Below are 25,936 nucleotides of genomic sequence, written 5' to 3' on the forward strand. Positions count from 1 at the left end.
AGAGTACAGTGAGCAGACTGGGACTTATCTATCATGGCTAATTGTAAGCTACTATTATAATCCCTGTGTGCTTTAAGCCTGACAATGACAATCTTATTTACATTTGAAGCTCTTATTTTAAGGAAAGAAAAGAAGTAGTTCTTCAGTTTTTATCCAATTGTTATGAGAAAGTTAGCTAGTTTACCTTCAACTGGCCAATTACTTCCTGGAGGCGTGGCGGTTTTTATTTTTACCCAATCACTAACATTTGTCCGTGACGTATGTAATGAGGCACTTGGATGTTATGAAGCTTACCAGAAATTGTTTGCACTGTAAACAACCATCCTCCGCTGTGACGAGAGAAGAACTGACATGAACAAAGCGGCTGGTTAGGTTAAATATTTGGAGATTCATCACCGACTGAACGGCTTCCTTCACGTCCTCTGCTGCCCTTGCTAAAACTATAGGCAGAGTACAATCTAAAACTGAGCAAAAGATCAACGGTATCCTTCACCACTCCTCTTGTTCACTGATTGGCTCAGTCAAAAATGGACTGGAGACAATCCAAATCAACAGGAGAAAGCTCAGACTGAGAATGGAATGGCCAGGCTAGAGTAAATGGGTAACTTTGGGGAAAAAAACTTAAATGTTCAAACTAGTCAAAATGAAATAAGATATTCTATTCTGAACATATTCAAGTATTAGAGGCCCCTTAGATTCAGATAAAAATAGCAAAAAGAGACTGGTGAAGTGATTCCAGAAGCATAGAGTTGGGGCTGCTACAAGCGGACGGTCCAGGTTTGACTCTGAGCCCAATTAGTTTATCTTCCTTTTCTCTCGGTACATCCCGTTCTGTGTAGAGACCTGTCAAATAAAAGCCACAAAAACAAAGCATGACTCAGTTTGTCCAAAAAAACTTCTGGTGAATTCAGTATTCATTCAGAATTCTGTTGACTCATGAGCTGAATGTGTTTACATCCTCACAACAATCCATTCCTGGAGCAAAATAACTTCTCACAGTTCTCTCTGATAATGTTTCTGTCATATTTTATATCTATACAACATGCATACATAATTATCACACTTGGTGTTTCCTATTTGCTGCTAAAATGACGAGCTTTTTAATCAGTTATTCTATCCACAGCGCTTAATCCGCTGTAATTTGAAAATACCATTATCTAGTGAACAAACCGTTCCTCCTTACTGGCTCTCAAATGAGAACATCGGCTGCCTAATATCAGAAATTACACACTTTACTTATTCGGATTGTATATAATATTTCCTTGGGGTTGGAAAATAGCTTATTCCCATACTTTTGACCCTATAATTTAGAAATAATAATTCAGTGTAGCAGCAATAAAAAAAAGTTTGTTTTCTGATTTATTCGCACACCCTGCCATGTAAAATGATAAGAGGCCACTTCACTTAAAGCAGCCAAGTTGTGGAACCTGTGAAGGTCTTGGGTTACAACAGGCCGTCCAGCTGAGGCTTTCCCAGCCATTTGACACTCCAGCTCTGATGTTCTGTACTCCCACACACCGGGCCACCGTATGTCATTGTCTTGGCGGAGCAGCATGATGTCGTGATGTATTACTGGGGGAAACTTTCAGATTTACTCCACATGTGTCTGCAGGTGGGTTGGAGCTGAATGTTTGTTCCCTGCTCCTTCACTGTTGTGAGCATTTGCTGTCTTATCTCGAACTTTTCAACCAGACAAGAACATCAAAAATAAATCCCTCTGTCCTCAAATCCTTGTTGTGCTCTTGCACTATGCGGAGTCATGGCGTATGTTTGGGGATGATTAGGAGAAGCGACTGTCTCGACACGGTGATGATGTTGATATTGCTGAAACTCACTCCTGTCCGATTAGCTCTGCCTTATCCCTGCAGGGTCCAGCCACACTGTTCCAGAGGGTTTAGATAGAGAAGCACAAAGACAGAATTTGTTCGCTTTCTTTCTTTTTTTTATCTTTCTTTTTACTTTTGAAGCAACTCAGTTACTTGGCTTTAGCCCAGCGGAATCTCCAGATTTCCCCAAACTAAACTGTTTCTGTCCGTTTGTGTCTCTTTCAGACAAACCGTCTCACTTCACTCCGGCCCAGCCTCCTGATGGTAAGTCCTCCGTTCTGTCTTTGTTGGGTTTCTGCAGAGTGACGCCTCAGACAGCAGACCTCTGAAGAGGGCCGCCTCCTCTCTACCAGATTTAGCCGCACTGCATTTTGTTTCTGTGCCGTTGGTATGGCGATCGCTGGATCATTTCTGCTCTGTCCCTGATGACTTGATTTGATCTCCTCTGCACAGCTAGTTAGGATGAAGCTCCATGTCTATAGTCAGATGATGCACCTTCCTGTCTCTGTGAACATCCCAACATTACTTCATGCACCTGGAGAAAACACAGGCAGGAAGCGTCACTTTCATCTTGGCTTGTTATCCGTATGTTCTCTTCCCAGGCGACGGATATAAATCTTGCGCTACGGTTCTTTATGGTTTCAGTTTTGTTCTTGGCCAGAAACACGAGCTGCTAATTTAACAAAAAGCAACAGCCTATTTCTAAAAAAATGTAAGTCTGAGAGCTTTAATTGGAGGAAAACAGCTGATTTTCAAGCTGCTATCATAAATATTTGTCAGCAGTAACACAGTTAGACAGTGTTTTATAGTTGGGCTGATCTTTTCTTTTCTGGCGGGAGAATCCCGCTCCTGCCTTGCATAGATGGACACAGTTGCCAGGGACAGCCTCCTGTTTGAAGGTGTGGCATCATTTTGAGTTGCTCGGTGCAGAGAAAAGTCTTCTGATGATCCCAAAACCTCTGATGGACAAAAGATTGCAGAGTGAACTCTGAATCTGTTTCTGATAATTATACAGTCGGTCAGAGGAGAAACCAAAACTAAAAGCAGCTGGTGACACATGTCACTTAAACTAATCAGATTAGAAATTGTTGGGAGATAATTATCTGTTCACCATAGAAGTGAAATGATTGTGAGTTGTTATGAGCATATTGGATCTTTCTCACATTGCTCCCCATCCCAAAGGTCTGGGGTTCAACTCCAGCTCTGTCTGAAGCATCCATTTGTTTTGTGGTTTTTGTTTTCTGACTGATGCAGTTGTCCCGATGAATGATTGGTTCTGGCAGAGAGGTCTCTGTTGGTCTGTTTCTGACTATCCTGCTGAAAGATGGCACTCAGCACAATGGAGCATCCCGCTCCCGCCTTGAATTGAATTTTCCTCTACAAAAGAAATGAGGTCCTGCATTGAGCCACTCATTTCCCATGTATTAAAGTTTTTGCTGCCTGAAGGACACAGTTTGTTTCTGCACTAGTCAACCGTTTAAAAGCCGTTCCTGGCACTTAATTACATTTCCAATAGTTCTGTAGGCTTTGCACCTTCAGCCTACGTTGGTTTAATATGCCAAGGAAAACAAAAAGCAAAGTCTCCAATCAGCGGGATAAGCCTGCCCTCTGGGACCCGGTTTCTCTGGGTCATTTAACACTAGTTAGACAATTAGAGTTGGCCCAAATATGGCAGCGGGCCACGGTCCCTCTTTTTTTTAATGTATAGTTTCTGAAGGAGTCGAGAGGTTTTGGGAAAGATGCTTGAGAAAAGCAGAGTGCTAATGCAACTGAGCCATTATTCAAATTGGCTTCAAAGAGCACAGAGCCCGTTCCACTGAACTTGTCCTTAGAGCCAAGGACGCTCCACTCCACAGTACTTAATTACAGGAAATCACAGACAAAATACCAAGGAGCCGGCATTTTTAAACAGCCTAGTTTGTCTCTGAAATGCCGTTGATGAGATGTCCTTATTAGCACGAGGAGAGAGTGCAGAAAGTCAAAGAATTTCCTTCTGCAAACACTGAAGAAACGTCTGGGGGCTTGCTGAGGAGAAATGTGCAGGTTTGGCACAACATAAAGCAAAAAGCATTTTGATGATATGTATGGTGTGTGCCATACACAAAAAGCTGATGAATCTTCCCCAATGAATGGCCCATAATCACTAAGTCCAAAAAGTGACAAAAGTCATAAAGCAGCCTTTAATTAGCTGGTTTCTTTGAAAGCTCAATGGAGCAGTTGCTTAGCTCAGGCCACAGTCATTATTGCCTGTCGTCTCCTGATAATAAGACAGTTGTTGCGTGTTTAGCCAAAGCTGGAAAGCTCATAGAATTTGCAGTTTGGGGGATTAATATTGGACTTGGGGGAATGGGGCTTGGCTGAGAGAAATGCTTGATAAATGAGGCTTTTGCCTCAAGCTGATTTAGTAAAACATGGACAGTACTTTCCCCACCGGTCAAGGACAAGAAGCAGGAGTACAGCTGCGATAGCCATAGGTTAATGTCAAAATTCAGACGGGTTGTTGATTGTGGCCAAAAATAGTCGTAATTGAACAGAAATAGATTTACTTTTCTGTCTCAGTGTTCAGTGGGAAAGTCATTGAAGATGGCTCCCAGGAGGCATCTTCAGTCCCTCCTGGGCCTTTCATTTCATCCAATTTCAGCCAGAGGTGAGTGACTAAACAAAGACCAATCAGGATTCAATATAGCCCAGAGACTGGGAGGAAGGAAGGTGTAATGGAAGAGTGGAGCCTTAGATAGTTCAGAGGTCTCTAGTGACTGCCACCATCTTCAGCACCACTTGCCCAGCAAGAGCCCATTTGCAGGGAAGCTTTCAATTTCACATTTGGTCGCTGACAGGTCTCTCCAGAGGACTGACAGTCAAAATAAACTCCCGGTCTGAAATGTGATTTGATCTTAGATGGTGGGACGCCTGCGAAAGAAGTGCTAGTGGGCTCACTTATTGTGGAAAAACATTACCAGGAACCAACAGAACCTCTGAGAGAAAACGGAAACCCAGTGCATCAGTTCCATCACCTCTTTCAGATTGACTGAAGAACGGTTACAGCGTCCCTGTAATTTATTCTGCCGAAGCCTTTTCCCTCTGTTCTTGACAGTAAGCCCGACATGCAAAGAGGCAGAATTAATTAGGACTCCTTGGCCTATCTTAATTAAATCTTTTCACATCGTAGATTTCACACAACAGTAGAATTATCTACCTCATCTTTCAGCCGGGGCGGGGAGGCTGACAGAGAACGTCTCACATCAAGATATCAAAAGTGAGGCTGAAAAGTTGCCTTAGGATTATGATTATCTGTGGCTGTGTCAGGTTCATACAAAGAGGAGCTTGGTAGCCCAGTTTTATGACGAGTGGTGGTATAATTAGGTGGGCTTAACTTTGTCATGCAAATTGCACAAATCTTCCAAAAAACAGAGCTGAACTCCATATATGTACGTCTTGTTGCACGGAGTATCACTACAAGGAAACAATAAGAAAAAAAAAACAGTAAATTCAATAATTTTCCTAAAAGTTAGTAAATATTTCACATTTTTAGGTGGACAGATTGAATGATTCTATCTGGTGTCTCTGCTCTGTGGCTGAAACAATATTCAGTTTAATTAACTGCAGTTTATTTATCTCTCACAATTCAGCCCAATTCAGTGTTATGATTCCTGAGAATAAAAGATTTATGATACATAGTAAATAGCTGTGGCACAATTAATGCAAAACACGAAAAGTCTGAAATACATCAGTTGTTCTGATCAGCATGTCATTAACTCCATCAAAAGAAGAAAAAATATTTTTTTTTTCATTAATAAAAAATAACTTTCAAAAGGCATGTTTACTTGTATATGGAAAAGCAATCACTTGTTTTGGCTGTAACTGAAAATCTAAATTACCGTTATATGATGAGTATGATAATGCTAAAAGTATAGCTAAGCTATAGTGGTAATGGTACAAAAGAGATTATCATAATCTAAAATGTTGCAAATCAATGATGAGAAACCTTACAGCCGATGTTAGTTAGTTTGTTAGCTAGCTAGCCAGCTAAGAAACTAGCTACAAAACTAGCAACATCAGAGCTAGTCACAGAAAGCAAACCCTTAAAGACAAGTTATATGTGAGTACTATCCACACTGGCTACTATTCAAACCAAAAGATTAGGCCCATCCTTCATCTCACCTGAGCTTAACCACTATTGATCTGCTGAGATAGCTTAGAATCAGATGTCCAAGGAGAGAAAAACAGCAGCTGCAATGAGAGAGAAACCAAGCTGGAAAGTGCAGCACTGTTTGCTTTTGATCCTCTTGACAGGCAGTAATTGTTTATGTAGTTAACAGTGCAGGTCTTCTTTTATATGCCCTGCAGCTGTGAAATAAACCTGACTTATTGAAAATGCAGGTGATTCACAGGCTGCAGAGCTGGAAGGATAGGTGGGTTTTTGATGTGGATGCTCAATATACTGAAGCATCTGTTGATGCTGTCAGGCAGAGTCTCTGTTCACGTATCTGATTCAGTGGTAGGTCTCTGATCAGGAAATCTGCAAGTGACATGTCAGCCTTAAGTGAGACTTTTAAATGTTGTCCTTTTGCCAGATATCTCAGTCTTGAACTGGGCTGCCACTCAGAATCGCCGCTGCACAGCAACAAAGATCCTCTTTATGTTGCTTCGAAGTTTGTAGTAAATTTGTCTCTGCTGTTAGGGATTGTTCTGACGCTTTCCTTCAGAAGAGTATTAGGACTGGGTAGCAACAGGGTAAGGAGTCTGAGAGTCTAACCACCACGCGTTAAAACCATGTTTGAGTAAAACAAAACACATTCTGTTTTCGCTGTTAAAAAAAAAAAATCTCCTTTTTGTTACAGTATTTTTTTAGAAGGGGAGCTGCCTCAAGTGCCTTAATACCTTAATATGGCTTACAGGATGATTAATCAAATTAATTGATTAATTTATACTATATTTTGGGTCCGCACATATTTGGGTAAAACAACGAGATATGTCATTTTTTTAAAATACTAAAAAAATAAAACGTTTTGATTGTTTGTGGTTACTGATCATCATGCAAAGAGATTTATGTAAATCCTCATGAAATAATCAACAAGAGTCTTTTAAAGGGATAGTTTGACTATTTAAAGCACATATGTCAGAGTCAAGGCCCGCGGGCCACATCCGGCCCGCGAGAAGGTTTTTTACGGCCCCTGGGATGATCTTGATTTATTATTAGAACCGGCCCGCAGCAAGCCGGCACCCCGTCTGAAAAAAAAATATCTTCCTTATTTGAACTGTAAGTAGTTCTTTAAATGTTCTGTGAGATGATGTACTTACCCATGTATCCATAACAACCGGAACTTTCAATATCCACCAAGTTATTGCCGAAATATACCGTCTATTAAACGAGTGCCCCCCGGATTAATTACATTCTCTGCAGCTGCAGCTGCGAAGTTACCGTATTAACCCGATACTTGCTGGAAAGTGCAACGTCTCCCCTTTCAGAAACCGTTGGAATTTTTCCACTTAGCGCTACGTGTGGCGGAATTACGGTACTGCAAATTTAGATGTGTCGACGGCAACACATCTAAATGCCTTGACTCTGACATATGTGGATTAATAGATTTTTGCACTTTATTTTATTGTATTTCAATCCAATTATATTTTAAAAATATTTCAGTTGTGTCTGTTGAAAATTAAAGATTACTGACAGAGCCATAAGAAAATATTGCTTTATTTATCTGATCATATTGGAATATATTTGTTAGGTTTTCAGTAGGTTCAATTAGGTTCACTAGACTATATGCGTCATTTAAAAACATTTCAATGAACATTCGATCAGTCCGGCCCTCGGCTTGTAGCTAAATTTTTTATTTGGCCCTCGGTCCATTTGACTTTGACACCCCTGATTTAAAGTTAGATTATTAAGCTTGCTTACCTCGTCGCCATGGCGATGAGTTTGAGAGACCCATTGCCATGGCGATGAATTTGAGACCCTGAAACTTGTTGCCATGGTGATGAGTTTGAGAGAACCTTAAACCTGTTGCCATGGCGATGAGTTTGTAGAAGAAAAGCAGTGGAGGGCTAACCATTTTAGCTAATTTTAGAAATGCAGAATAGCTGAAAAGTTTTGGACTTTTCAGCTATTCTGAACAGAACCGTTCTGTTGTCATGAAATTCTAAATTTGGCCTCGTTTGCCTAGTAACATGGACATTGTTCATTAAAAAGGCGCTACAAACTTAACCCAACCATAAATTTTTACATAGACGAGGGAAGCTCTGTCGAACTCTGTTAGTTTTGCTTTATTCTTTGGATTTGTTCACGATTTTACAAACTTACTGTGATACATTTCCTCTACAGTTACAGGAACTATAACTTTACAACACCTCACTTCAAAAATACAAAACACACTTGCAAATTATGTAAGCTAAATTAATAAAACAAAGACATGAAAACAAGTTAAATGTCGTTATAATGTCAGAGCTAAAGGAGTTAAGACAGAAACCTTTTTTTTGTAATGCAGTTGTAAATAAAATGATTTTTTTAAATCTTAGAAAATGAAGGATTGCATCTGTGAAGAAGTCACTCAGCATGTCTGTGCAGAGACATTCAGGGAACCCTCCTCCTCTGAGCTCGTTGTCATATTTTGGAAGTAATTAGCATGTCTCTTTAAACTAGCTGGCTCTGTCTTTCACATGTTGATGGGGCAACTATCCCACAGAAGCTGTAAAAAGCTGCGTTTTTGATTAACACAGCAGCAAGTTATTTTAAATCAGACATCATTCGACTTGGAGCTGTGATGGGCAGGCACTAATTTAATAGTTGAGTGAAAATGACCAAACTAGTAGAGTGTAACCGTTGCGACGAATTTCACTGTCAGGTTGCTAATTAGGGGAAAATAAATGACTTCCTGGGTCAACATGATTCTTAACTGTACTCTGTTGTGATATCCTGCTATTAACTCAGCCCTGCAGTCACTGTTTCCTTATTAAGAACTGCAAGTCAAAGGATTGTTTTGCTCAACAATATCTGTGCGGTTCTGGGTTTTTTTCACAGTGGCATCTGCTGCAGTTAGAGTCAGACATCTGCAGTTCACTGATCTTCTGTAAAGACTTGCACACACACTCACACAAGTTTCACTAGCTGAACATTTCACCCTGTGCTTTTTGTTTTTCTGGGCTCAGTCAGAAACATTGTTTACTGATTGCAGATGAATCTTAAGTTTGTGTGTGTGTGTGTGTGTGCGTTTGTTTGTAATACCTTGTGGGGACGATTTTCCTGACATATACTACGTTGTGGGGACCAATCGCTCCTCGTGGGGACCAGGGGAAACCCTGTTTTTGGGTCAGGGGTCAGAGTTGGGGCTAAGGTATGAATTGAGTTTTGGTTAGGGTTAGGTATGTGATGGTTAGGGTTAGGAAAAGGGTAAAGGTCAGGTTTAGGCTGTAGAAATGAATGGAAGTCAATGGAAAGTCCCCACAAAGATAGCAAAACAAACATGTGTGTGTGTGTGTGTGTGTGTGTGTGTGTGTGTGTGTGTGCGTGCGTGTGCGCGCACGCATGCATGTTTCCATGTGTAGCATACACACCAACCCACAGCCTGATGTTGGATTATACGGTTTGTGTGAATTTTTATCTGCTGTGGGAATGTTTTAGAAAACTTTGACTGTGTGGTCACTGGGGGTTCATGTAGATATGAAACTATTCATTCTGAAGTTCCTCAAACTCAGTATGACCCAACTCACATCTTTTAAAACTTTGTAAAGGAGAGCTGGGTGAATTTAACACCATCTTAGTTCTTCTGAACCATGAAATATATTTGGATTTGGGGTGAAACTTTCAAGGTCCCACATGTTCTTCACTCCATACTCGGAGTAAAAGGATATGTACGCGGATGTAAAATTAACCTTTTCTTTTCTGTGTCTGACAGACCGTTCTGTCACACAGTAAGCTGATCAGTAGGGGGAAAGCCTTCACATCAAACTGCTTTGTGTGCGACATGGAGCTGATAAAGAGTTTGCGCTATAAACCAGTCACAAGGACAAACAATGGACTGCTGCTTTCTGAGCCGCACTGAGAGTCAGATCCAGTTCATCCTTTATTTAACAGAGTAACAACTTTTGTTAGCAGCTGCCATGAGCATCGCTGGCTAAAACAGGAACTTGTGTTTTGGATTCAGTACAACATGAAGATCGGTCTTCCTTCAGTTAGACTTTCAATGTCCTCGTTTTAGGGCAGCAGGATTGGTGAAAGGAAACAACCCGATCCTGAATCCGCCTACTGATTGGATGATACTGTAACTGAGAGTAAATGATGGGAATTGATGCAGAATCTAATTTAACTCTGTATTATTCAATATGACCTGTTTATGTGATAACATCTGAAGTGAACTGGTAAAATAACAAACTAAACTGAAATATTGCAGCAGACACAGAAAACAACTTGTTTCAACTCAAGCTATCTAAGCAAAGTTTTATATTAAGTTGCTGTTCAGCTGAATACAAAACCCACCAAAGACTGGACCACCATGTGGAAATCACATCAAATGTCAAAATCTTATTCCTTTAACAAACATTAAAAACCAACAGAGGAGACATTGTGAAGACTGAATCCTGTGAAACTGAAATAGTTTAAGATGTGACTTCATATCCATGTAGGAGACCAAATCATTACCTAATGAAGTAATTGATTGTTTTTGCTTGTTGTTGGTCTTTCCAACCCACTACTCTTATAGGTCCACATGCATCTATTTGCAGACGTATCTATGCAGTCCCCATAAAAAAATCTATTCTTAATTTATGGTTTATGCGGTTGCTCCATCTGCAGTAAGTAGGAGGTCTCACCTTGCTGACACACACAGTCACATTCTGGTTGAGGTCCAGAAATCAAACCAAAGGGATGACGACAACGCTAGAGTGGGCAAAGCATCGGCCCCTGTGTGTGTGTGTGTCTGTGAATATCTGTGTTTCGCTCGACTGGACACAATTACAACACACTGACACATGGCCCAGTAGCATGTCAGCAACACCATTTATGCTCTGATACTTTATTTTCCCAATACAGAGCCAAGCATGCAAGCACCCCCCTAAATCCACCCACCCCTCCACCCTCCATTAACACTGCCCCCCGCATCCTGCAGACCCCCCCCCCCCCCACCTTAGCCCTCGCAGAAAGCCAGGCTGTGGTCTGAGTGCTCCTGAATGCTCCTTCTTCCACAATTTTAATAAGACTTATGATAGCAGAAGGCGAGACAGAGCACAGGAAAAGATATTGAGACAAAGAGAGAAATAAAAAGAGAGAGCCTTGTAGTCCCTCTTACTTAAACGTTTCTGTTCTGACTCCCTCACAGTTTAAGGAGTATTTATACACTGAACTAGGCCAGTTCGTTCAGCATGATGGAGGGTAATAGCACACTACTATGTTTATGCACTTTTCAAAGTAGCATTTATGCACATCTCTGCAAGATTTATGCCATTCTGTATTCATTTCTACATGTAAACCCTCTGAATACTGATTAGAAGATTTGCTGGATTGGCTTCTACTGGTCAGTAGTTTGGTGTTGTGTTGTCAGGGAGGAGACTGAATCACATCCAAAAGGCACGAGGAAAACAATGGCAGACAAATATCTCCAGATTTATGTTCCTGTAGAAACACATCCTTACTTATAAATGTTTTTATAATATGTGTCTGATCTCTGAGATGTTCAGTCACTGCTGAAGGGAAAGGCTTGGCAGGTAGAGAAAATGTTTTTCATTGAACAAGAAGTTGGTAGGAACGAATGTGAGGAGAGAAAGAAAAGACATGCAGGAAACTGATGTGAAACCAGAGATCCAGCCCAGAACAGCCATATAGAGAACGATGGAGCGCCCAGTGACTCACAGGCTTTCCTTAAAAAATCTAAAGCTAATGCACACATTTACAACATCAGATGCTTGGCTTGTGTCTGAAAAATGTTAAATTAATGGTTAGATTAGTAATTATATGAATCTGTGCTTGAAATTCTTTCTTATCATAGCAGACAATAAGAAAGTTATATCTATTAATACTTTTGTTGTTAGTTATACTTCAGTTCCATGAGGTTTCTAGTAGGGATGCTGCAATCAGGAATTTTGCTGCTGATTCCAATTCCGATCTCCTGTCAGGGCCAATCACTGCCGATCACTGGTCATTGCCTGCACACGCAGGCTGCGAAGTGAGATACAGCTGATCGGTTTAGGTCAGTGTTTCTCAACCTTTTTTGGGCCAGCGCCCCCCTAGCCCTTATCCAGGTCCCTCACCGCCCCCCACCAAAAAATTTGCAGGCTACTTTGCACTGACCATTATTTTATCATTATTACTATCACTATTGGAGATGTTTTGATTTTTATGCTTGTTTCTGTATTTATCATCAAAAATAATTTCCCAGAGAACAAAAAAGCCATGGGAATAGAAATGATTTTCACAAGCGTCTACGAAAAATGCAATGAACATTCAACTTAAAATTGGTAGGGTTAACAGCAGCCAATCAGAGTGGAAAAAATATTCTTATTTTGTGCCATTTTCTAGTTGTTAAATATTCCACAAAATGATCAGATAAAAGATGAACAACATGCCAGTTTAAACTTTGAACTATTTGCAAAACGACTGAGCTCTGCAACATTAAAACATGGATAGAACTGTAACTACATTAATCATAGCTCTTCTCAGTGTTTCTGAGAGTTTCTGGTGGTGCAGCTCTGTGCTGCCTTCAGGAGAATGGGACATCAGAGTATCAACCATAAAATTTCACCAACATGGCATTTACTGTGCAAACCAGAGCTTTCAGTGGAAAAACTAAAGTTCCAGATCCTTTTAAGGCCATAGAAATATGAGACAGAAACATGGATTATATCTTTATATAGCCCTGTCTATTGATTTATAGATTAATAGTTTTACTGGACAGAAATTACACAGAACAAATCTGGTTCTTAAATCTAATTAAAAACATGAATAAGTGATAAGTTATTTACTGTTATGATCTGTAAGATATACTTATTCTCACTACTAGATGTGGTCTCAACAAACCCATGACATTTCAACAATATTATTTTCCAGTATCTGGAAATACTGTCTGTTTATTCTTGCCATACAGTCCTCTGTATTAATTATTGATCGAAAGGTCTTGCCATACCAGTTTATTCCTCTGTATTTACTTTAGTTTCTTAGTTTATTCTTGCATTTTGTTATTCATTCATTTCCATTTAGTTTCCTTTGATTAGTATTGTCCTCTCTTGTCCACTTTAGTTTCTTTCCTGTTGCTAGATTTATTTTATCGTTTATTGACCATCATTAATCTTCACTCATCACCTGCTGCGCCTCCTAATCGTCATGTGTTTCACATCATGTTTTGATTTTTCACTGTTCAGCGTCGGATTCTCAGTTTTTATGTCATAATTCACATCTAGTTCGTCGCTCCGTTTTATGTCCCGCTTCTCCTGTTTCAGAGTTTTGCGCGATGTGCGCGTCGTTTTTTTTTTTTTTTTTTATCCTGAGGTGCAGGGCGGTCGGGAAACGTATCGATGGGGAAAAGGCAGACTGACATAAACCTTTTAAAACAACGGAAACAATTTCTGCATTCTGATTATTGAAATTTAAAGTGCTGTGTTGTTCTATCACCCCAGTTTCATACCGGACCACTTACAGCTCCGGTGTTAACGCTATAAAATGACCGCTCTCTATCGAGGTGTCACTATGGAGAGATTTCTTTATTTAAATGGGTTCATTTTTCAGAGACACAGTGAGGGTATCGTGATTTTAGCTACCAGTAGCAGGAGGACGGAGCTGCGCCAAGAAGCTAACAGAAGCTACAAACACTGAATAGAAGAAGAGCTGCCATGCATATTGTTGCAGCAGAGCATGGTTTAATGTTACACAATACAGTTTTACCAAGTTGCTCAAAGTCTAAACTGGTATTGTTGTGCATATAAGGTGTAAAGTTTACCTTCGACCAAAGGCATCCCAGCGCCCCCCTTTTGTAAAAATGTCCGCCAGCGCCCCCTGCCGTCCTCTGAACGCCCCCTGGGGGGCGGTACCGCCCACGTTGAGAACCGCTAGTTTAGGTGGTCAGCAACAAGAGATAGTGATCGATTGGTGATCACTGATCATACACTTTTTCATGGAAATCGGCCGATTATGATCGGTGGCTGATCGATTGGCACACCTCTGGTTTCCAGTGATTCACACACAGAAAAAGCTCCAAAACTAGAAACTGTTCTGAATAAAAATCATTTTTGGTGTTGACATCTAAGTTTTCAACCAGGAATTAGATTTTAATAACTAGTTATGGTGTTACAGTGGATAAAAATTACAGTTTGGTATGTTCCTGGGTTTTTAGGTCACAGCTACGTAGTTTTTTATTTTGGTATAGCTACTTAGGAGGAGTTTTTTTCTCTCTATTATTTAGTAAAGAACTAAAAATAAAATCATTACCAAAATCAAAACTTCTCAATTGCACATTGACAATGTTATTTGTGCCTGTTCATTTTAGCATTAACAATCAAGCAGTACCCTGCCAGCATGCCTAGGTGGGCCTCATAAGGGGGAAAGGAGGGCTGACATATGGGTCCCCAGGGTTTCCCCCTGAAAACTTGCTAAGCCCGGTGGTCTGGGTCCCGAGGCGGTCCACCGTGTTTTTGTATTAAAAGATGTTAAGGTGACAGGGAATTTAAAAATATCATTATACGCAAGGGTGTAGGAACGAGTCTGTCATTGAGAGGGAACGCATATCGGAAACCTGACAGATCAGTAAATAGCTTGAGCAGAAATGTCAAACAATTATGTCATCAACACATCAGTAATGCGTTACTCTAATCTGACCCTTGTTTCAGTAACAAGTATTCTAACACGTTACTATTTACAATCCAATAATCAGATTAAAGTTATGCAGTATAATGATTGTCATTCCAGGATGAACACTCACTTTAGCATTTGCCTCACAACTAGCAAGCTACATACTCTGGTAGCACAGAGCCGACCAGATTCTGATGTATCTTATTGGTCAAAATGCATCGATATAAATTGACTTGCAATTGAACAGGTTCTACTTATTTCTAAAACCAAAGTAGAAAACAGCTCATAAAATAAGACACAACAGTTTTAAACTCAATACAGCAGTTTGACCAACAAAAATAAAATCTAAAAAAACAAGTTTTGTTCTTCTTGAACATCTCTCTACATCAGTGGAACAGTTTGATCTACAAAATAAACAAAAATTATACTTTTCACGTCTAACAGACACCTTAGCTCCCCACTGTTAACTCAGTCTCACTTTCCAGCACTGCATTCAGTAACTTACCAAAGATCCATGAAAAACACTGAGGCAAAAAGACTAAATGTTTTTTTTCTCCTGTCATTTTCAGCCGCAAACATTTAACTAAAATATCTACGGATATGTGTTTCTGTCTCTGCCTCCCTCTGACTCTCTGCAGCCTGATGTTCCTACATGGATTCATGGATTTACAACAGACACTATCAGTATCAGAATGTGAACTAAATATATAAAAAAAAAAAATTATCATATAGAATGAGAATTTAAACAACTTAATTTTCAGATGTATACATTATTATACATCTCAACTCTATTTACTGTGTAGCAAAAATTTTCACTAATTTATTTTTAAACCTCTCCTCAAGCACTTTTCTTATTGTCTTCTAACCATTAACCTTATGGTGTGGAAATAATGAAAAAATATTGAAACGTTGAAAGAAATCAACCTGACATCAGTCTCCTCCTGTTCTCCTTTCTGGTTCTATTATAATTAATATAATTTTTATATCTTCACACCCTGAAACGCCAACTGGCTCTCCTATGTCTTCCCTGACCTCAATAAAATATGATTAAGTCTTCCAGAATTATGCATTAGTATAGTTTTTTTTTGTTTTGTGTTGCATGAAATTACAACAGAGGAATCAATTCAGTTTTCTGGGATGAATTCAATTCACTTTGTTAAAGATCTAACAAAAAAATAGTTACTAAGGACTCTGGAAATAAAGCATATCTGGACTACATGTTTCCAATTTGGGCTTTAGACAGCAAGGCTGAAAAGGAATACATGCAACTGTTTCTATAAATGCACTCACAGTACAGACACAGATAAATACAGTGTACTTTCTTTAGAGACCACTAAATGGAATCAAATGAAATATTAACAACCTTTCGTCTTTAGACTGTTTTATTCTCTCCAGATTGTTTTAGCTTTTTAACCTCATTCTCCCACCTATTAATGATCAGCTTCACAGTTCATTAATCTCTTAATCTATTGTTTAGCTATCTTTTCTGACTCCTTCTTCTGTTGCGCAGCCATTTGGATCCGCATGTCGCATAAAAACTAATGAATCTCAGCCTGACTCGTTCTGAACCGTGCTGCTGAAAACTTGTCCATGGTTCATTCTGCCAGCTTGTCAAGATTTGACTGGTGTTCAGCTCTGCTGGCAATGTCGGGATAATTAATTCTCCCTAAAGCCTGCTTTGTTTGTGTTTTTTGTTTACCTTCTGTCCATTTAGCTCATCATTACATTACATTGCCTTCGTCTTTTGCCATACACTACAGGGACTGTGTGCACAAAAGGGAACAAACAGAGCGAGTGCTTAGTATTCTGTCAACCTCGCACATCCACCTGCCTGCTCATTTAAATGATGGGATGAATGAAAGGGAGAGAGAAATGGAAATATAATGAAGAACTGATGGTAATATGAGCAATTTAGGTGTTGTGCTTAGTCTTGGAGGGAAAATAGGAAGTTATTTTGTATGTTTACTGATTGTACGCACAGGGAATAAGCCTCATTGTGTGTGGCACTTTGTAATTTTTGGTTATTTGAGCAAGTTTTGGGGTTTGGAGCAGTTAAATTTCACAAGTCACACAGTGAGATGAGCACATAAACAGAAAGTGCTGTGAAAATGTCAAAGGTTTCCCATAATAAGGCAGCAGCAGGCTGGCACATCGTTGTGTGTCTACTCAGCACTCCTTCAGCTCAGCTTGTTTTTTATCCACTGGAGTTTTGTGCAAGGCATCGCAGCACGCTCCATAACTCCATAATTAGCGGCGAGTGTCACTGAAGTCAAACAAGGATCGTGAGACTTTATGAGACTGCTGTGTGAAACATTAACACCTAAGGGCAACATTTATTAACTGCAACTGGCTGCTCCGTTCATTCAAGATTTGGATTTCGTTACTTTATTTAGTTGATTTTTGCAGATTTAGTTGAGTAGTTTTGTGAAATGCTTTTAAGATGCTGTGACAATTTATCACCCTGAAGTCTCAGTGTATCTAAAAATATGTCCTGTCACATCTTTATAGCAGGTATATTGCCTCGACCTGCAGTGGTTTTGCTTGTGTCTGGGGTTGAAAGGTGTAAATATCAGTGTTATTTTTGCTATAATGTCATTATCATGTTTTCTATCCTGAATGTTCATCTGGTCATATTAGGATGAAGGTTTTAGGTTCTGTGCAAAGTCTGAGTGCCCCCAAGTGATCCAGTGATTATTATAATCATAATGATGTGCGGTAGCATAACACTTTTATAAAGCATTTAAAATACAACATAGCAGCTGCACAAGAATAAAAACAAAGAACAAAATTAAAACAATAAAAAAACTAAGAAAATAAACCTCACAAATACAAGGAGTACAACATTAAAACACATAAGCACAGATAAGAGTGCTAATGAAGACAGCACTCTGTCTTCATTAGTGCAGACAGAGTGCTGGCATGGCATAGTGAGTGATGTTATTATTTGGACACTTTTGCAGCCTTTAAATAACATTTGCATAGATTTATTAGCAGATTTACATACTGAGTTTCAGGGTTTGGTCAGCTTTGAACTTTTTAAGTATGTCTGAAAAAATGTGTTGCAGCCTAGTTTAGTTGCTGATCAAACTGTGTGTGCTATAGGGGTTGAACGACTTCATATTTTTTAAGGTCGATTACAACATGATAAAAGTTGAGTTGATGTCGACTAGTCACGGTGACATCATAGGCGTAAGCGCAAAAAAGCTTCACAACTACTTAGAGGCTTTATCAGCTATATTCACGCCAAATATTGATAATCCCCCCCATAATTAATTATGTTATGCAGGTTTGAAAGAACAAGAAACAGATCATTATCACGGACTTCTTCGTGGGCAGCGGAGAAAATTCCGAAATGTGGCACATAATTGGGTCTGACTTTTTTTCTTTTTTTTTTTTTTTAACACCGGCTGATGATCACATATGCTGGATAGCTGCCCATATAGGCAGGGGCGCGGTATAGGGGGGAAAAGTGATGACAATTCTAAGGGCCCTGACCAACAGGGGGCCCTCCACAATTTAGTTATTTATTTTTTGTTCATAGAAATTGAAAAAAAATTAAAAATCGGGGCCCTGTCAATGACAAAATTAATCATATTGTATTTTCAAAGATTTTTTTTAGCAGTAAAATATTTATGTTCCCACTCCCAGATCAAAGAACACACATCCATATTTGCCCTGAACCCCCTCCATCTGGATTAAATGGTTCATTCCTGCTTGGAGCGCTTCAGAGTGACGCTGTTAGCAGCAGTCAGTGGAAGACATGAACGATTGTGACAGTTACTATGCTGCTAAGAAAAGTTATAAAATCTCTTTTTCAAAAAAAAGAGAGGGGGAGAGAGAGAAAAAGGCAAGAGTGTTAATTTATAACCCAGTTTTTCTCCAAGAGAGATGGGTAGACTGTGTGAGATTATCAACCATTTAGCATAATTAGCTTAGCTACAAACTACTGTTTGCCTCCTTTTCACTAGCATTTAATGAATTAAGGAAAACAATTACCAGCATATTCATATATTTAACTTGTACCTTTCACCACTTAACAGATGAGTCAGTCAGCAGCAGCTCTAACCCATGTCCCTCCTGACCTGTCCTCTCCTAAGTGAAATTAAAGCTGCAGTATGTAACTTTATAGAAATATATTTTTTTCCACATATTTTTTAAAACTGTCATTATGTTGTGACAGTATGGTATGAGAGGTAATGTAAAAAATCTATTTCCTCTGCTTTCTCCCAGTGCTCTCTAAAAACAACCAGTCAGTGACAGGAGAGTTTTAGTGCTGTCAATCACAATCTGATGTGGTGCTGCTCATCCTTCCTCCCCCTCGATTTGTGCCGTGCTGCAGCTAGCATAGCACAGAGCTGTGCAGATTCAAACTGTGAATGCTCAGTTTAGTTAGCATAGCTACCAATGATGGCAGATAAACGGTTTCTTGTAATAAGTTGTTTCTCCCCTATTAGCACATTTAGTAGTGAGTGAATGAGGCTAAATGACAGCGCTAAGAGCGTCCTACTAGTTCTGATTGGTTGTTTTGGTCAGAACGGTTCATTACTTTAACCAGTAATAGTAATTCAGGAAGGAGATGGAGGAGATTGATTGTTTTCACAGATTATCTGTCTCATAACAAACTGCTACAACATGGTGACAGCTTTAACAAATATGGAGAAAACATATTTTTTATTAAAGTTATGTACTGCAGCTACATAGCATTTTTGAGAAGTCTGGATTGCTTCATGTGTATTTTGCACGTTGCTTTTGGCTGTTGCTCATGGGGTGACATTTCAGTAATCTAAAACTAATAGAAAAAAATTTAAGCAACCTACTTGCATACTGGATGTGGACTGTTGGATGTTAAATTCATGAGCAGTAAATATTGTGCTAATTATCAGAATTGAACCAAAGAAAGCAAAGCAGATGCAGGCCTTTAAAATTGTGACACATTTTATGGGTCAAATAGACTCAAAAAATTGTAACAGCAGCTCCACCGGGGGCCCAAGCACATTTTTTGTCAGGGGGCCCAAGATTCCTGGCGGCGCCCCTACATATAGGACTCAAATTATTGCACTGACCACAATGGTGCTTTTGGAACATTACAAACCAAACTTATTATGAACGGATCCCATTTGGTTACAGTTGAATTCTGCGCTGCCACCTGCTGCTCCTTTGCCCCAATGTGCAGCAGGAAGCTCCACTGACTCAGCAGCGAACCGACATGCAGATGGCGGCAGAGATCCCCTCTATCAAATCCTCAGGAGAAGCTTTAACTTCGTTTCCAGATGTTGTCAAATAGTATTTGTTTTTCCCAAATATTTTTATTAGAATTTTCTGCTATACAGACATAAAAAAAACAAAAAACAAACAGAAAAAAACATGAAAATTGAAACAAAATATATAAAAATTAACATACAGTGCAATCCCTCCAAAAAAAAAAAAAAACACACAACCCCAGGGCTCACTCTATCTGCACAAATAGAAAAGAAAAATTAACTTTACGTTACAATGTTTGACAAGATGTAGAAAGGGATACCAAATATCTTTGAAGTCTTCAAGCTTTCCCTTTGTTATATAAGTCAGTTTTTCCACTGCTAGGTTGTTGCTCAATAGTTTGATCCATTAATTTATCTTTAGTGTTTCTGTGTTCCTCCACTTCAGAGCAATCATATATTTAGCCTGCAAAAGGCAAAAACTCACAAGCTTCTTTCTCTTTGTAGGTCCTTTAAATCCATCTGGAAAAATGTGCAGTAAGCAAAGTTTACTGTCCATTGGAACATCAAACGAGAGATGAACATGATAACCTCCTTCCAGAAAGTTTGAAGCTCTATACAAGTACAATGGAAAAAAGTACTCTCATCTGTATTACATTTAACACAAACATCAGGAATATGTGAATTGAAATGGTGAAGTTTTACAGCAGTGATATACGTTCTAAATAACCATTTGTATTGTAATAGTTTAAACCTTGTGTTAATAGTTTGTGTTTGAGCCGATAGACATGAGTTATTCCATTCATCCTCAGGGATTTCCGTTTGCAGATGAGTTTTTATGCTTGTAAATATGAGACTATTTTCTTTCAAAACTAAAAGTAAAATATTATAAAATTTGCAAAGTAGGCCTCCACTCTGATTATGGTGAATGGCTATATTCTCTATGGTAGAGAGTGGAGGTTCAGCTGAAGATTTCAGTGAGGCAGTAACAAAGCTTCTACTCTTTAAGTACTTAAAAAATGCTTTTGGGGCAGACTATGCTTGCTTCCCAGCTGTTCAAAGGACATCAAAACTCCTTCACTATTTTATTTAAGCCTTTTATTCATCCATATTCTAAACCCTCTGCTCTTTATGGTTTGAATCTAATATTTCCCCAAATAGGTGTCAGACATGAGATCTTGGATGCCTCATATAAAACCGTATGGGAGTGGTGCCAAACTGATATTGTGTTTTTGAGAAAATGATTTTTGGTGTTTTTTAATAGATGTTTAAGTGCAGCTGAGTAAAGATAGAATGTCAAAGGTAATGTTAATGAGTTGTTCTCTATTTCAGTGTTTTTCAACCTTTTTTGAGCGAATGTACATTGTTTTAATTGAAAAAATCACGAGGCACACCACCAACCAAAAATGTAAATAAAGATACTCTGTAGCTGCCTATGTAGTCATTCTTATCAAAGTGTCTTGAATAGGAATCAAATAAACACAAACATTTATTTTTATATTTTACATTTCTTATTTCAAATTGCACTTAACATGTCCACTTCAAAAATACACCTGAACAGTGCCACAACAATGTGGTCTTAAATTTAAAGAAGTTGCAGAAAACTTCAAAGTGTTGAATATTTTTCAAAGTGTTTGTACATGCAACAAGAGTTGCATGTACAAAATGTCAATATCTGTATATTTTACCCGTCTAGTGTGAAACCTGTGCATGTTTGGATGAAAACAGAGCAGATTTCCTGGCAGAAATTGAAGAGACAAATCTCTTCCTCAACAGCTCTCAGTCTCTCTCTGTTTTTAGTTTTTGTAGTAGCCAGGCATGAGAAGCTCATTTCACACAGACATGTTGTGGGAAATGGACCCATGTTCTTTCTAAATACTGCTAAGCTTCACTCTCTTTTCCATCACTGTCGTCAGTCTTGCTAGATACAACGCTCTCACCGCTACCTGTAACATTCATGCATCATTAATTCTCTTGTTTTAATGTAAAATGCTCTGAACCTACTGCCATCTAGTGGTAAGAAAATTACATGATTACGCCGCTAGTCACTACTACAGCACTCGAAGATGGCATTATTTGCAGATAATTAATTCATTTTCAAAAAATCTTTTAAGACCAATTACCATATTTTCTGGACTATAGAGCGCACCATACTATAAGCCGTACCTTCAAATTTTTTGGAGAAAAAAACAAAACAAAGAAAAAAAAAAAAAAAAAAACTGGGCCGCACTGGGCTATGAGCCGCACTGGGCTATGAGCCGCTGGTATCTCTGCTGCTCTCAGTTTTCCATAAGGACTCAGCAGAGGGCTGCGTCCTAATAAATCTGCTGGATATATTATCCAAAGCCGAACCATGGTTTCGTTCACGCCGAGTTTACGTGCAGCGGCTCTATTTCCCTCCTGTAGTGCCAGATTGATAGCCCTCAACTTAAAAGCTGCATCATAAGAGGTTGAAAACATTTCTCTGTCGTGCCTGCTGCTAGCATGTGATTGTTCTAAAAATGAAAATTAGCGCGTTCTTCTTTGATTTACAATTTTGACTTCGAATGATTCACTTCCTGCTAAAGAGCCCCCTGGTGGTTGAAGAAAAATCCACAGAAAAGCCGCACCGGACTACAAGCCACATGGTTCAAAGCTTAGGAAAAAAGTAGCGGCTTATAGTCCGGAAAATACGGTACCGTAGGTGAAATTGGATAATTTCCATGGCACACCTGACAATCACTCATGGCACACTAGTGTGCCACGGCACAGTGGTTGAAAAACCCAACAGGGTATGTCACTGGTGGAAGTAGCAGCACAAAGCTGCGCTGCACAATAGTACAGCTTAATGTTCGGCACTCTAAACCCACCTTAATCATAGGGCAGATGAAGAGAGAGTCGCAATCTGAGGCGTCTATTGTTCCATATAAATTTGGTAAAGGCTTTTTCCATAGAAGAAAAGAAGGAAGCTGGAATGTGTAAAGGAATGGACTGGAAAAGGTATAAGAACTTTAGGAGAATGGACATTTTGTTGGGGTCTGTGTATTTATTTCTAGGTTTTTCTGTGTTTATTTAGTTCTGTTCCCCTGTGAGTCCTTGTGGTGTCCTGTTTCCTTCCCCTTGATTGCTTCCCAGGTGTGTCTCGTTCCCTGATTACCCTCCCTGTGTATTTAAGTCCACCTGTTGTCAAGTTTGGACAGTGATCAGTTTCTAACAGGCGCTTAGGGCAACCTAGGGTCGGAAGGGTCCTAGTTTTTGAAGAAGAAGAAAAATATGGCGAATGTAACCACTTTAGTGTAACGCACGGATTGATGAACGTGTTTTGTATGTCCAGAAAAAAAGAAGTAAAGGAAATTTACAACCACCACATGTCTCGACACCACTTTTGTTCGAGTGTGCAACAGTCGTTTCCATCTTTTGTCTTTTTCCCTCTCTCAGGTAAATTCATGTGTCTGTGCTCTGAGTTTTTTGATGTTTTGTGATGTGCTTTTGTGGTGATCGTATGCATCTGTCTTGAATAAATGCTTATTGTGACGCTGTTATCTCTGTGTGATCTCAGTCTTTGCGCACAGCATTTTCTGAATCTGGGCATAAGAGAGGATATAACAAGTCAAAAGGTTTTAAAAAGGGTTAATAAGCTTTAAAAATTTTCCTCTCATAATACCTCCCACAAGGTGCCCTCCTCCTGTGGCGTCTTAGAGCCACCGTTGAGGGGGGCGGGTGGTACTGTTGGGATCTGTGTTTTCTGTGTATTTATTTCTAGGTTTTTCTGTGTTTACAGGTGCTGGTCATAAAATTAGAATATTGTGATAAAGTTCATTATTTTCCATAATGTCATGATAAAAATTAAATTGTCATATATTTTAGATTCATTGCACACCAACTGAAATATTTCAGGTCTTTTATTGTTTTAATTTTGATGATTTTGGCAAACAGCTCATGAAAACCCAAAATCCCTGTCTCAAAAAATTAGAATATTATGAAAAGGTTCTCTGAACGAGCAATAAAAATAATCATCTGAATCAACAAAGTAACTCTAAACACCTGAAAAAGATTCCTGAGGCCTTTAAAAACTCCCAGCCTGGTTCATTACTCAAAACCGCAATCATGGGTCAGACTGCTGACCTGACTGCTGTCCAGAAGGCCATCACTGACATCCTCAAGCAAGAGGGTGAGAAACAGAAAGAAATTTCTGAACGAATCAGCTGTTTGCAGAGTGTTATATCAAGGCACCTCAGTGGGAAGTCAGTAGGAAGGAAAAAGTGTGGCAGAAAACGCTGCACAACGAGAAGAGGTGACCGGACCCTGAGGAAGATTGTGGAGAAGGGCCGATTCCAGACCAAATTAAATTTTCATCTCCATAAAACTTTTCAGCAGATGGAAGCATGAAGTGCTCCAAAATCTTCTGATAGCTGCTGCATTGATCCTGCCCTTGATAAAACCCAGTGGACCAACACCAGCAGCTGACATGGCACCCAGACCATCACTGACTGTGGGTACTTGACACTGGACTTCTGGCATTTTGGCATTTCCTTCTCCCCAGTCTTCCTCCAGAGTCTGGCACTTTGATTTCCGAATGACATGCAAAGTTTGCTTTCATCCGAAAAAAGTACTTTGGACCACTGAACAACAGTGGTCCAAAGTGCTGCTTCTCTGTAGCCCAGGTCAGGCGCTTCTGCCGCTGTTTCTGGTTCAAAAGTGGCTTGACCTTTGACCTGGGGAATGCAGCACCTGTAGCCCATTTCCTGCACACGCCTGTGCACAGTGGCTCTGGATGTTTCTACTCCAGACTCAGTCCACTGCTTCCCCCAAGGTCTGGAATCGGCCCTTCTCCACAATCTTCCTCAGGGTCCGGTCACCTCTTCTCGTTGTGTAGCGTTTTCTGCCACACTTTTTCCTTCCTACTGACTTCCCACTGAGGTGCCTTGATATAACACTCTGCAAACAGCCGATTCGTTCAGAAATTTCTTTCTGTTTCTCACCCTCTTGCTTGAGGATGTCAGTGATGGCCTTCTGGACAGCAGTCAGGTCAGCCTGGTTCATTACTCAAAACCGCAATCATGGGTCAGACGACCCATGATTGCGGTTTTGAGTAATGAACCAGGCTGGGAGTTTTTAAAGGCCTCAGGAATCTTTTTCAGGTGTTTAGAGTTACTTTGTTGATTCAGATGATTATTTTTATTGCTCGTTCAGAGAACCTTTTCATAATATTCTAATTTTTTGAGACAGGGATTTTGGGTTTTCATGAGCTGTTTGCCAAAATCATCAAAATTAAAACAATAAAAGACCTGAAATATTTCAGTTGGTGTGCAATGAATCTAAAATATATGACAATTTAATTTTTATCATGACATTATGGAAAATAATGAACTTTATCACAATATTCTAATTTTATGACCAGCACCTGTAGTTCTGTTCCCCTGTGAGTCCTTGTGGTGTCCTGTCTCCTTCCCCTTGATTGCTTCCCAGGTGTGTCTCGTTCCCTGATTACCCTCCCTGTGTATTTAAATCCACCTGTTGTCTTTGTTCCTTGTCTTACCTCATCAGACGCCGTCTCCTCCGTGTTTCCCTGTGCTACACATGTTTTTTGGATTTTGGGGATTTTCATCATTTCATCACGTCGACTTGGGCTTACCTGCATATTCCTCACCACCAACAACACCACATCATGACACATTTTAAGCCTTCTGTCTACAAATGAGGTCCAACCGACCCCACACATGTAAATCTTGTATCATTTGCCACAGTCCTCTACATTTGCCTCAGTCCTTGCACGCACAAGGGTTAATGATAATACGACCTATCATTGAAATTGGCATCTCATTCCATCTGTCTAGAAAATCTAATATTTTCTGCACTAAAGGATCGCAATTTATAGAAACTATTTTCTTTATCTGGGTTAATCTTAATTCCTAGGTAGGTAAAGCCCTCACAGGTACATGTGAATTGTGTTTGCATTGGAGGGTTATTTCTGTTCAGCAATAATAAGGAGCTTTTCTTTTGGTTAATTTTATATCCTAAGAATTCTCCAAATTCCTTCAGAATTGTATCAACAGCCTGAACAGTCTCTTCCAGATTAGCTAAAAACAAAACAATGTAATCTAAATAGTATTTTTATAAGAGCAGTTTAGTAGCTTCAATACGCAGGGTGACGCTGATCA

The 25,936-nt window shown here is 39.5% G+C and overlaps 1 protein-coding gene across 2 annotated transcripts in view; it reads left to right on the top strand.

Moving 5' to 3' along the window:
• Window positions 1-25,936, top strand: part of agrn (agrin) — a 552,174-nt gene that overhangs the window by 230,649 nt on the left and 295,589 nt on the right. For both annotated transcript variants that reach the window (XM_088006847.1, XM_088006848.1), the window contains one exon: window positions 2,052-2,090. In XM_088006847.1, the coding sequence (XP_087862973.1) occupies window positions 2,052-2,090 (39 nt within the window). The remainder of the gene's footprint in view (window positions 1-2,051; window positions 2,091-25,936) is intronic.

The sequence above is a fragment of the Poecilia mexicana genome, unplaced genomic scaffold, assembly GCF_051168715.1.
Source record: "Poecilia mexicana isolate PSO_F unplaced genomic scaffold, ASM5116871v1 scaffold_7, whole genome shotgun sequence".
NCBI lineage: Eukaryota > Metazoa > Chordata > Actinopteri > Cyprinodontiformes > Poeciliidae > Poecilia > Poecilia mexicana.